General features: G+C 38.9%; 1 protein-coding gene across 1 annotated transcript in view; it reads left to right on the forward strand.

Annotated features, from left to right (window-relative positions):
* cdh12b (cadherin 12b) overlaps positions 1-12,110 on the forward strand; it is a 188,453-nt gene extending 176,343 nt beyond the window's left edge. Inside the window, exons 11-12 of the mRNA XM_067430268.1 lie at positions 2,464-2,715; positions 11,403-12,110. Of these exons, the coding sequence (XP_067286369.1) occupies positions 2,464-2,715; positions 11,403-11,926 (776 nt within the window). The 3' untranslated portion in view covers positions 11,927-12,110. The remainder of the gene's footprint in view (positions 1-2,463; positions 2,716-11,402) is intronic.
* Positions 12,111-13,660: the final 1,550 nt, after the last annotated feature.

Below are 13,660 nucleotides of genomic sequence, written 5' to 3' on the forward strand. Positions count from 1 at the left end.
TCCGCGCTGAAGCTGAGATCGGTCGCCATTATACGTCACATCAGGATGTCACGTGTCAACTCGATCCGGGACCATTACCGGTTGTGTGTGAAAGCGCACATATTACGGTATTTTGCTGGCAGTGTGAATGGACCAAATCATTATCCGTGTATTTGGCGGAATCGCAGTGTAAAAAAGGGCCTTAAGTTCATCTGTTAGAAGCAGGATAAAGGGGCAAGCGTAAAGATTTGAGCGAGTTTGACAAGGGCTAAATTGTAATGGCTACCCGACTGGGTCAGAGCATCTCCAAAACTGCAGCTCTTGTGGGGTGTTCCTGGACTGCAGTGGTCAGTATCTATCAAAAGTGGTCCAAGGAAGGAACAGTGGAGAACCGGCGACAGGGTCATTGCTCATTGATGCATGTAGGGAGCAAAGGCTGGCCTGTGTGGTCCTATCAAACCTTGTTTTATCTATACAGTGTATCGCTTTTTTCTATAAGCCTAGCCTAAAAATTGCTCTTCATGCATGCAATCCTTAGATTAGAAATGATTGAATTCAATAAAAAGTCATGAATATGTGTTTTATGTAAATAACATGCTACTCTTCAACTATGGTGAACAGCTTTCACATAATGCATATATGTTCCCTATTTTTGGCCTTATGGAATAGCTGTCCTCACTTCAGGCATGAATGCACACTTAAGATGTGATTTACTGGGACAAGGTGACAGTTTCTGCTGAGGGCACTTCTGAAAAAAGAGATGAAAAGGGGCTACCTGTAACATGCAAGATTTTCTTGAAAATGCCGTCCCGTCAAGAAAATGCGATCAGCATAAAGTCACAGAGACAGGGCCAGGTCGGGTGGGCTACACAGAGTTCACAACCAGCAACCTGCAGACACTATGAGGCTGACAGAGTCTCTGAACATTAACACACCAACTGACTTCATGCGTTACCGAACTTAATCTGTGGATTCTATTGTGTCGCATCACTGGCATTGCTTTCAAGCATCAATGCAGGTGTCAGCCAATCAGATCATGCTACACCAGAAAATTAATGTGATTGGCAGTTGAAGTATCAACACAAACCATCAGACACGCCCTCGGTCAAGCGTCAACGGCCCATGTGTATGCAGCGTAAATGTTTTATTCAGTGTTAGAAGTAGTCTCATCTATTTGAAAATGCACCATTTAAAACTATTTGTGCACCCACCCCCACCCCCACCCCCTATCATCAGATTAAAAGCATTCAAATTAGAGATTCTGTTGGAATTCTTAAAAGGGTTTGGAACTGGGTCCAGGAGAAGGAGTAGCCTTCAGTAAGTAGTATATCTCAGTTGACCAGTAATGTTATAGTAGGTCATCAAAAGGTAGATTGTTAAAGAGAATCTCCACCTCCTGAAGTCATTGCAGATGAATGTCTCCTCACAGAGAAGAGCATATTATTTAGATGCCTGAGGGGATTCGGCACTCAACTGTAGTGTGATATCCCTGTTGAACTGCATAGTACACTTAACACTGGATAGTTTGTTCACTATTAAAATTCACCATGCAAGAGCACTCCTTGTGATGCACAAAGTCATCTGTATGAAGGATGCAGCAGTTACGGAAAATCAATATCAGTCCTTTATAATGACACAGACATACTTCCTGTGGAGCTCTAGGGCTGTTAACAAAGTCACCAAAAAATCGATAGTGTATTAGTTCATAAGCAAATTCAGTTTGTGACTTTTTTGGGGGGGACAGAAAATATGTAGGTAATTAATCTAAGTTATTTTTGCTTCCCTTGTGCCTGCTAAAATTAATAAAACTAATATTAGAAATAAAAAATATAAAATAAAATAATTGAATACATATTATATATATACAATATTTATGAATATAATATAAAATAAATATATCTAAAATAATTGTATATATTTGTATTATATTAAATTATATTATTTAATATATTTATATTCAAAATTAATATTAATAACAGCATATTAATATTAATTGGGGCTTCGGAAAAATTTATCATGATTAATAGCATCTGAAAAAAAAAACATAATATCTGTGTTTACTGTGTATAATTATGTATATATTATGTATATAAATACACACATCCATATATTTATTAGAATTTTTTTTTAATATTTTTATAAAACATTGTTTTTATACAAGATAAATTATATATACAGTAGGCCTATACGTACATGCAAATATTTATTACATATATACATGCTTATGTGTATTTATGTATGCATAATCATTATATATATGTGTGTGTGTGTGCGTGTGCGTGTGCGTGTGCGTGTGCGTGTGTGTGTAATGTAAACACAAACTTTTATTTTGGATGCAATTAATCACAATTCATTTTTCCCAATCACTTAATATTAATATTACTAAAAAAAATCCATTATTGTTCCTTCAGGAATAATGCAGAAAAAAAAATGGCCAGACAGTTCTTAAAATGCCTGCTGTTTATTTTTTTCTTCTTTACCCAGATAACACTGCCGGAGTCGTGGCCCTGCGTGGTGGTTTTAAACGGCGGTCTCAGGAGATCTACCACCTTCCGGTGGTGATTGAGGACGGTGGCCTCCAGACTTTGAGCAGTACCAGCACTCTCATCATCCGCGTGTGCGGCTGTGACACCGATGGATCTTTATTAACATGCAGCGCTGAAGCCATTTTCCTCCCTGTGGGCCTCAGTACCGGAGCCCTGATCGCTATTCTGGTGTGCATCGTCATACTGCTGGGTAAGCAAACATCCATCCATCAAAGCATTTGACAGAGAGAGAGAGAGAGAGAGAGAGAGAGCTGTCTGTCCAGACTCCATATACCGGATGTAATCCCAGCTCAATATCGAGTGACAATGCATACCTTGAAGCAAAAGCTGCCAGGACATTATTTTGAAAGATAACTAACTTCTGATAAAGATAAAGACTGATAGTGTCCGTCATTGCACAAGCAAAAAATATATATATTTTTAAATGAGCTATTTTTGGAATGGAACACTAGTTTACATATTACAAATACTGTACAGTATATACTGTGTAGAGCCACTCACAAAAAAAATGCTGGGTTGTTTCAACCCAATTTGGAGTAAAATATGGACAAACCCAAATAGTGGGTTACAAATGTAATTTAAAACAAAATAAATAACACAACGATTGGGTTTGTCCATATATGCCCCAATTTAGTTTGAAACTGACACAACTGTGTGTGTGTGTGTGTGTGTGTGTGTGTGTGTGTGTGTGTGTGTGTGTGTGTGTGTGTGTGTGTGTGTGTGTGTGTGTGTGTGTGTGTGTGTGTGTGTGTGTGTGTGTGTGTGTGTAAAACAGAAGGCATTAATTAACAATAAATCTAAAGTCTCACATGACTTTACTATGTTTGTCACATGACACACTCTAAAAAATGCTGGGTTAAAAACAACCCAAGTTGGGTTGAAAATGCACCGACCCAACAATTGAGTTGTTTTAACCCAATGGTTGAGTTGTTTTAACCCAATGGTTGAGTTGTTTTAACCCAATGGTTGAGTTGTTTTAACCCAGTGGTTGGGTTAAATGTTGCTTAAGACAACCCAATTGCTGGGTAAGAACAACTCAACCATTGGGTTAAAACAACCCAATTGTTGGGTCAGTGCATTTTCAACCCAACTTGGGTTGTTTTTAACCCAGCATTTTTTAGAGTGCATTGACATTCAGTTATCAATTAAAATTTGAATCCAATATGGTGCAAACAATATTTGACTGTATGAACAAATAATGAATCCAAAAATATTTTCGCCTGGATTCACCAAGAGTCAACTTAGAAATGCAAGGTCATTTTGGCAAAACTAGATCTCTAGTTTAGGTTATCTGGGTATTAAGTGTGTGAACCTACACTGCTCTCACAGTTCGGTTCGATTCGAATCACAAAGCATTGATGATGCAGTGCATCCTCATGTATACAATTTAATCAATAAATACAAGAAGTCAGATATATGAACTGAACCTTTAATTTTACCTGCTCAAAGAAAATAAACTTCTTGAATGTATCAAACAAAACTCAGGTTTTTATATTGAACAGACACGTTCAGTATTTAATTGTAGTGTCTGTTCTCTAACTCAGTCACTGTAATCCAGTAGCGGTGGCTTTGGGAATGGCCTCACAGGGCAGCAAACCTTTCTGGGAATTGTAGTCTTTCATCCCCATGAGACAAAAATACATTTTCTGTCTTTTCTCGGTCTAGAAGGCATCAAATTCGAAAATAATTTCACATTTCTACTACATTAATGACCCAGTTTAAATACAGATTCATCTTTCCAGTGCTGAAGTACCCCTTTAAATCTGCATATTGTGCGGTAATTGAAAATCAGATTTATATCCTTTTTTGCAGAGATGCATTTATGTGCCCAAGTGCAAATGAAATAGTTTTGATAAATCAGGTAGCTTTGATTTACACACAGCGCTTGTGTTCTCCAGGTCATGCTTACCAGGTTGTTCATAAAAGCCGAGATTAGCCCTGATGTCTTACTATCTCACCTCCCTCTGCCATTGTATGCTACCGTGACAAAGCACGTATGTGTCACATGACGTCAGAAAACAATCAGTACGTTATAATCCTTTATGGTCCATAACTGAACTGATACAGATTTGTGCATGCAACGTGCACAGTATACATGTTATTATATTAAAGATAGGGTAGGCAATTTGTTTTATAAAAAAAAATGTGTTATACTGTTTGAAACCCTCAATAATATAAAGTAATAAAGTAAATAAAGTAATCAATAATATAAGTCTAAATATTAAAACATGTCAAACATTTCCTTTAACGGTGCACTGTGTAGGATTTTTGCCGTCATTCCTGAAGGAAGTGCAGGGATGTAGTCTAAACCGGCCGTTCGCTGTAGGCTTTGAAAGGGAACTTCTGTTAAATAAAATATCTCGCTTGGCATTGAACTTTGAGCTTTATAATTTTACAGGTATTATTTATGCTCTAACAGCAACATTACACACTAACCAAAGTTTGAAAGATGGAATCGCGAAGAACAGGACCTTTAACCAAGGAGCCGGGACGTCTGAGGGAGTTGCCTGTCAATTGCGTCGTATCTGCGTTACCCTCGGTTTCCGGTTATATTCTGCAGAAGCACTTTACTCTTAGCAGTGTGCAACAAGTGTCACAGCAGCCGCTGAGTGAACACACAGAGTAACCTCATAACATCATTTCCAACACACTTAAATGTATCTGAAATGATAAACAGAGCTGCGTTACCTCATACTCATGACCGAAAAAGCGGAAATGGAGCAGACGACTGTGTCCCGTCATAATAAAAGCCCCGCTGCTCGCGAGCCGTGTGTTTGCGTAACAATCGCTTCCAGCCGCCTTGCTCAGCTCCACAACACTCTGCTTCATACTACAGTAGCGTTAATAGCTGCATCCATGAAAATGATTTCTGCTTGAGTCCTATCCCGATTCCACATGTCCCAAGATTCTGCGCTCAGACTTAGTGCCATCAAACTACATCTTTGTTTTGAATAGGCACTCTCTAGCGGACAGGAAAATTACATACTGCAGCTTTAAGTAATGCAGTATTCCAAAAATCAGTTATTTTGTGATGCTATGGGTTCTAAAATTACACACTTACCTTCAATTTAGTCACGAAGCACATTCGATTTTTTTCCTCCTGTAATATGACATCTCTTAAAGCATTTAATAAAGAAAAATACTAATTAGATAATGAAAGTGCAAGAATGAGGCAAGAAATTTTGTTACATCAGTCGACAAGGAAAATGATTATGTGAAGTTGTTTTTTGGTTAACATTAATGAGTCATGCTCCTTTTTTTATTTTAATTTTTTTAGATGGAAGATGCATAGGCCGCTCTGAAATTCTCTGGGGTGGTTTAATTAAAACACACTTGCTAATTAAGTGCCTGTATATTGGCCTGTCTAGACAGGTAAGAAGGAGGATAGTTTGATAAAGCGAATAAGCAACGGTTTAAATGAGCCTTGTCGTCGCCCATCAATGTCATTGTGAAAGCCCTAAATCTCTGAGTGTCATTAACATCAGATCGCATGCAGGCAGAATTACTATCCATGTTAACTTAACCCCTGAGGTCTAGACGGGGAAATCTCAGAGTTATTTGCATACAGGATGTGCAGGGTGTTGGGGAGGAGGTGTGAGGGATGAAGTAGAGACTTTTATGGCCTCGTTTCCATGGTAATTTGTGTGGGCTGGCTGGTCATTAAGTAAGAGCATGCTCAACAAAATGAGGTTAGCACTCGACTGTCCTCGAATGAACTTCAGACACGGATCTCAGCATGCAATACACTGTAGCCTTTCAATCGCAAATTATGTGTATCTCCACCGGTCTGACACTTAAGCCATACTTCATGAAAATGACATCACGGAGACTGTCCGCGAGCTGGACCGGAACGTGGACAGTCTGCGTGATATAGTTTTTGTCATCAGCTCAGACTGCAAGGTCAAAGAAGTATAAGGATTGCACGCCCAGCTGTGTGGAAGAAGTAGTGGAACAATAAAAATGAGGTCATAGATAGAGCAGAGGAGCAGTGAAGATGCGTTCTCTGGAGTGACGAATCGCGCTTCTCTGCCGGTAGTTGCCTGACTGCATTGTATCGAGTGTAAAGTTTGGTGGAGGGGGGGTTATGGTGTACAGTTGTTTTTCATGGGTTTGGCTTGGGCCCTTAGTTCCAGTGAAATGAACTTTTAATGCTTCAGCATACCAAAACAATTTGGACAATTTCATGTTCCCAACTTTGTGGGAACAGTTTGGGGATGGTCCCTTCCTGTTTGTGTGTGCTATGACTGCGCACCAGTGCACAAAGCAAGGTCCATAAAGACATGGATGAGCGAGTTTGGTGTGGACTGTGGAGGAACCTGACTGGCCTGATCTTAACCCGGATGTCTTTAAAGTTCATGGGCATGTAAAGGCAGGCGTCCCAACATTGTTGGCAATAAACTGTAGATAGATGAAAACATAAACATAGTTCGCCTTTCATGCACATTATCACGTCCGTCAAAAACCTGTCGGTCGGAATATCATTCATATTCAAGAAATAAATACATATTACCTTACTACCCATCTGGGTTACACTTTATTTCGATAGTCCACTTTAAAAATTCTACTAAATATAAGTAACTTTGCAACTACATGTCAACTAACTCTCATTAGAATATTAGTAGACTGGTAGGTTATGGTTAGGTGTTAGGATTCGGGTTAGTAGAATAAGTTTAATTGTAGTTGCCAAGATTCTTATAGTCAGTAGAATGTCTGTTGGGGGACCAACGAAATAAAGTTTTAGTAAATATTAATCAGATAAATACTCTAATGACAGTTATTTGACATGTACTTGCAGAGTTACTTATAGTTAGTAGAATGTCTAAAGTAGACTATCAAAATAAAGTGTTAACTCAATCTGTTTTTAATAAATATTCATAGTAGAATAGACTAAAATAGCAGAGGTCCTGCAAGTACACACAGTTCATGGAAAACACACTGTTGATGAGCTCGTAACATTTTAATTTGTTGATTTGTCAATGTCTCCATCAAAGTTCAACTGACTTCCTTTGTTTATCCCTCAGCAGTACACCTACGTAGGGCAGCAGGTTGGTTTCTTCTTTTTTCTCAAAGTAGAGCAAATTAAGTTAAATCACAAAAGAAGAGGTCAGACTGAGACCTCATACAATTTTGGGCTTCCTACATTAGCCATTGTGGTTGAAAAAGCATTGTATTAACAGGAGACGTTTTAGAAGAAAATGATTTACATTTTGCAGAGATGATTATTTTGACATTGTCCAATATTAAAGTCAACATGAAATCAAATAGTGTTCTTAAAGGGTTAGTTCACCCAAAAATGACATTTCTTTTATTAAGAAAGGCCTCAGACTAAATCTAAAATATCTTAAACTGTGTTCCGAGGATGAACAGAGGACTTTCAGAATAAAAAGAAAAAGGTTATTTTATAATGATATGGCTCGCCTCAGAAATTGCTTTCATTTTCAGCTAGCTAACATCACAAATCTGTCTTTGAGGGATAAGGGGTAGAAAACCCAAAAATTAAAATTCTGTCATCATTTACTTGAAGGATGTACATATCCACATGTTTCAGTTCCATTCGCAATAGGCCCACTGACTTTCATTGTATTTTTTATCCGTACAATGGAAGTCAATGGAAACTGAACTTGTTGGTTACCAACATTTTTCAAAATATCCTTGTGTGTCTGTGTGTTCATGTTTTTCTATTCTGTGGGGACCTAAACTGAGGAAAAACTTTTAATAACGTGTGTGTGTGTGTGTGTGTGTGTGTGTGTGTGTGTGTGTGTGTGTGTGTGTGTGTGTGTGTGTGTGTGTGTGTGTGTGTGTGTGTGTGTGTGTGTGTGTGTGAGCCTGTTTATGTGGTTTATGAGGACACAAATGTGTATAACTACATGGGTATTACACTGGTATTACACTATAAATGTGGTTTATGAGGACATATCAAATGTCCTCATAATTCAAATGGCCTTAAAAACATACTAAATGATGTTTTTTTGAGAAAGTAAAAATGCAGAATGTTTCCTGTGATGGGTAGGTTTAGGGGCAGGGGCAGTGTAAGGGGATAGAAAATACGGTTTGTACTGTATAAAAACCATTACGCCTATGGAGAGTCCCTGTAAACCACATAGACCAACATGTGTGTGTGTGTGTGTGTGTGTGTGTGTGTGTGTGTGTGTGTGTGTGTGTGTGTGTGTGTGTGTGTGTGTGTGTGTGTGTGTGTGTGTGTGTGTGTGTGTGTGTGTGTGTGTGTGTGTGTGTGTGTGTGTGTGTGTGTGTGTGTGTGTGTGTGTGTGTTGTTTATTTGAATAAGCTAATCTCCACACCACTGAGGAAAATCCATCGTTTACCATTAAGTGACAGCTTGTATTTAAGAGACTGCTGTAGTGCTCTAAAGACTGACCTGTCTCACAGATACTGGCAAGCACCTCTCAGCATCACTGCGTCCCTGCTAAAGGTGCCAGCCAGGATCACAGACAGCACAGAAAGAGAACACATTGTCGTGCCTGAGATAAGCCATTATCGGCGCTTCATTTGTCAGACTGACCCATTTCCCACTCCTCGGATGCAGTCATGGCAGACAGAGCAAGAGATCAGCGTACCAAGGATGGGGGCTTATCAATCTCTAACCTATCCCATGCATATGCCAGTCAAATCACGAACGGGGATTCTCAAAATAGGCCACATTGTTTGAATGTTTGAGAGCCGCAAAGCAAATATTTGTCACTTGGGGGCGCTGTCATCTAACAGACAGTGATGTAGACTGTTAAGCCATATATAAACAACCTTGTAATTTGTTTTATAGCAATTTCCTCTAATTTGATACATTCTAATAAACATAATACAGGTGTTAACTTGTTCTTAAAAACTGCCTGAACCTATAACAAACACTCCACATCTCCAGTACAGCACAGTGTGAGATACAGGATGAAATTGTTGATCAGGCTGTTCCAAATTTAAAATAGATAGAAATATCTATCTATCTATCTATCTATCTATCTATCTATCTATCTATCTATCTATCTATCTATCTATCTATCTATCTATCTATCTATCTATCTATCTATCTATCTATCTGTCTGTCTGTCTGTCTGTCTGTCTGTCTGTCTGTCTGTCTGTCTGTCTGTCTGTCTGTCTGTCTGTCTGTCTGTCTGTCTGTCTGTCTGTCTGTCTGTCTGTCTGTCTGTCTGTCGAGGATCTTCTTCTGTGGCCAGTCAATATAAAATGAGCGATAAAGCGAGAGGAGTGTGTTCTGAAATAGTCCCATATGATGGGTGAGAGAGTCCATCAGATGGAGGGTACACATTACTGCTGCAGCTTTCATTGCATCTCTAAATGATGACTGCAGTCAGGAGCTGTTTGCCAATCATGAAAAACTCTGACAAATGAGGGGGTTGTCGCCTTCATTGAATGAGGAAGAGTGTTTCCACTGGCCTCTGCTGTCTTTCTGCCTGCCTCACTCCCTGATTGTACAGACAGAATAACGAGGACAATTTGAGTCACCCGTAGAAAAATGAATGGAAGAAATCACAACACTCAATATGGTGGCTATAGCAACAGAAAACCCGCCTTCTAATTATTACGAGCTAACCGGCTTTTTTCCACTCTCACATGCCTGGCATATTGGCTTGACTAGCCTGAAAAATAAATATGCATGATCTAAATGACTCAAAGGTATGATATCATTGGTTTCAGTTTTGTGTGTATTTTTCTAATGATACAGTCACATTTACCACTGTACATAAATGTAACACACAACTGAGTCATTTCAATGTGATTGAGAATTTAACACAATGCATATGCAATAAATTATTTTATCTTTTTGATTTTCAACATAGAAATTCAGAACAACAGACTCCTTCTGGGAGGTATTGTACTGTACTCTCCCCGACCCAAACAAATGTTTCTAGCATGTTATATTTTTGGCAACAGTTCTTCTCATCTAATTGATGGCGTGTGCAGCGTTTCATTTCTTAAACAACCATGTAGGAAAACACATCATGGCCATATTCCAGGATGACAATGTCAAGATTCATCAGGCTCAAATTGAATGAAATTGCACACATGAATGGGCAACTCTGGATCCAGTCATTAAATTCACTGAGAGTCTTTGGGATGTGCTGGAGGAGACTTTACAGAGAGCTGGACTCTTGCATTGACGGTACAAGATCTTGACCAAAAATGTATGCACTTCTTGATGGAAATAAATATTGTGGTTCATAAATGGTTGTTTCAGAAATGAAACGCTACACATTCTATCAATTAGGGCTAGAATAATTGTTGCCAAACACATAACATGCTAGAAACATAATCATCCAATCATAGACGGCTACAGGAGTATTAGTAGTAAAGGAGTTACTCACCCTCAAGCAATCCTAGGTGTATATGACTTTCAAGGTCTTCTGAAGCAAAGTGATGGGGTTTTGTAAGATAAATATCCATATTTAAACATTTCCGCTAAATAGCTTCCATATTCAACTTGCGCAGAAAGCGCAACGCCTCTCGCAGTTTTAAGTGCTTACTAGCGTTCTAGTAATATGTCGCGCCAGATCCGCTTTTCTGTAAGTTGAATACAGAAGGAGGACTTTATTTGACCAGGCAATATACCTCTGGGCTCAGGCTCTCTTTGTTTTCCAGAGTATTATGTGTACCTAATAAAGTAGCCATCTTGCTCAACTCCCGACATGGCAACAATTTTAGACGCGATTGGTCAAGATGATCTGCTGAAGTTCAAACTGAGCATCAGAATGGGGAAGAAAGGTGACTTAAGTGAGCATGGTTGTTGGTGCCAGATGGGCTGTTTTTCAGAAACTGGGATTTTCACACACAACCATCTCTAGGGTTTACAGAGAATGTTCTTTTAAAATGGTGAATTTTCATTCCTGTTCTACTTATTTCCTGCAGTGATCGTGGTGCTCTACGTGGGGGTTCGGCGGCAGAAGAAGAAAGAGACTCTCATGACATCCAAAGAGGACATCCGTGACAACGTGATCCATTACGACGACGAAGGAGGAGGCGAGGAGGACACGCACGCCTTCGACATGGGCACCCTCCGCAACCCCAAAGTCATCAAGGAAAACCTCTTTCGCCGAGACGTTAAGCCAGAGTTGGGTTTGTGTCCAAGGCGGCCGATATCCTCACAGAATAGCGCTGACATTAGCAACTTCATCAGTCAGCGGCTGCAAGAGCACGACGGTGACACTTCCGCCCCGCCATATGACTCGCTGGCCACATACGCCTACGAGGGCGAGGGCTCGGTGGCGGAGAGTTTGAGCTCTATAGAGTCTGTTAAGGGTGAAACGGAGGAGGACTACGATTACCTCAACGAGTGGGGGCCTCGCTTCAAAACCCTCGCAGGGATATTCGGAGAACGATCAGAGAGCCAGTCCGACGTGACACCCAGCACCACCACTGAAAACAAACACTGATGTTTTTTGGTTTTTTTCTTTGCTTTGAAACAAACATTGGTGTGTGTTTCACTTCAACTTTTCTTTTACATTATATTATTTTGTAGTGGTTCTTTTTTTTACTTTTTTCTGTTCGCCTTGATTTCATACTCAAAACAAGAGAGGATAAAGGGATCCAGAATAAAGTGTAGCCTTTGGATTATCTGTAAATTTATTCAGCTTTGCTTTTCACAAACAAACAAAAAAAAAGAAGAAGAAAGAAAAAGAACCACATAGAAGATGCAAATTTTTTCTGACATCCTTAAAAAGTGCCTCAATGGAGTCGGTTTGTTATTCGTCTTTTTATGGTTTAGCTTGGTTTTGTCACCCTTCTTAAGGATGAGTGGCGTCCCTAACCGAAGCTGACCGTGACCTGGATTCCAAGCTTCGGTGGAGGGAGTTTTGAGGAGGAAATGTCTACACGGGCCTCATTTGGCCAAAGATGCTTTTTGAATGTTATTTATGATTCTATTTATTTATTTGTGAGGCTGTTGAGACGGGTTGTAATGTTTTGTTATGTATTTATCTATTTATGATTTCGAATCGAATATGAATTTCTTATTTTTTTGAAGACACAAGGATTTTCATAATTATTTGCTCCTCACGAGGACATGGACATTGTAGTCCCAAGAGGAACTTGTATAGACTTGTACTTGTTGTAAAAAATCTACTTTAGGGCTAAACATGAACTATTACAGTTGAGTCCTGTAATAAACACAGTTTTCTTAAATAAACACCACTTGGAGAAAAAAAAAAAAAAAACATTTTCACTACTTAAACATCTTCTGGTTTTGTGTAGAATCTAAAGATCCAAAAGACAAGATCTGTCCCCGTTGCTTGAATTTATCTAAAGGAAATAATAGAAACAATAGGTCTGATTGTGCTTGAGATATGCTGATATAATAGTGCGATCGGAGTGAGACTGCTGGAAATGTGATGGGTTATCAAATATACTTTTTGATCTTATCAGGGTGTCTGCTGGTAGGAAAGAGGTTTCCTGAATCACACTGCCAATCAAAGAAAGAAGTCTGCATACAAGATACACACACATGCACATTATATCACTGTTAACACATCTGTCTCCAATAAAAAACATAACGACAACATAGATGGTTTTCAAGCATTAGATTATAGAGAATTTACTTAAAAAACAGCTGCCAAATATTTATTTTACAGAAATAAGATATAGACAAGAGTTATATATTCCAAACATAATCTATTAGAGTTAATAGAAATGTAAAGGTGAATACCATAATAAACAGATTGTTTGGTTATTCATCCACTGGGACATTTATTCGGTAGAACTAATTAAAACTGACCAATAATGTACTGTTTTATATCTGGTATTCATGGGACATGGACTCGGACTGCTGTGAAACCCTCTGAGTCCAAATCAAACATCATCATGCAGGCATGTCAATAGAGGCCCTCTTAACCTGTTGCATTTGTATTACTTTGTCTTGGGGCATGATCCAGGGCACTCTATGAATATGCAAATCAGCCTGTTGTTACTAATTTGCTTAATGACTCTCTCCATGGGAAAGTTGGACAGTGATAAAATCCGCTGATCTTTACAGTGAGCTGTGGAGCTCATTAAACAGCAGGAAGCCACAACTGCTAGAAACACTTAGGATGTTTTGGATGGATAACATAAAGTAAGTCTGTGCAAAATAAAATAAAGGATTTTTCAAATTTACAGGCCTATATTTAATCACT

This window comes from Pseudorasbora parva, chromosome 21, assembly GCF_024679245.1.
Source record: "Pseudorasbora parva isolate DD20220531a chromosome 21, ASM2467924v1, whole genome shotgun sequence".
NCBI lineage: Eukaryota > Metazoa > Chordata > Actinopteri > Cypriniformes > Gobionidae > Pseudorasbora > Pseudorasbora parva.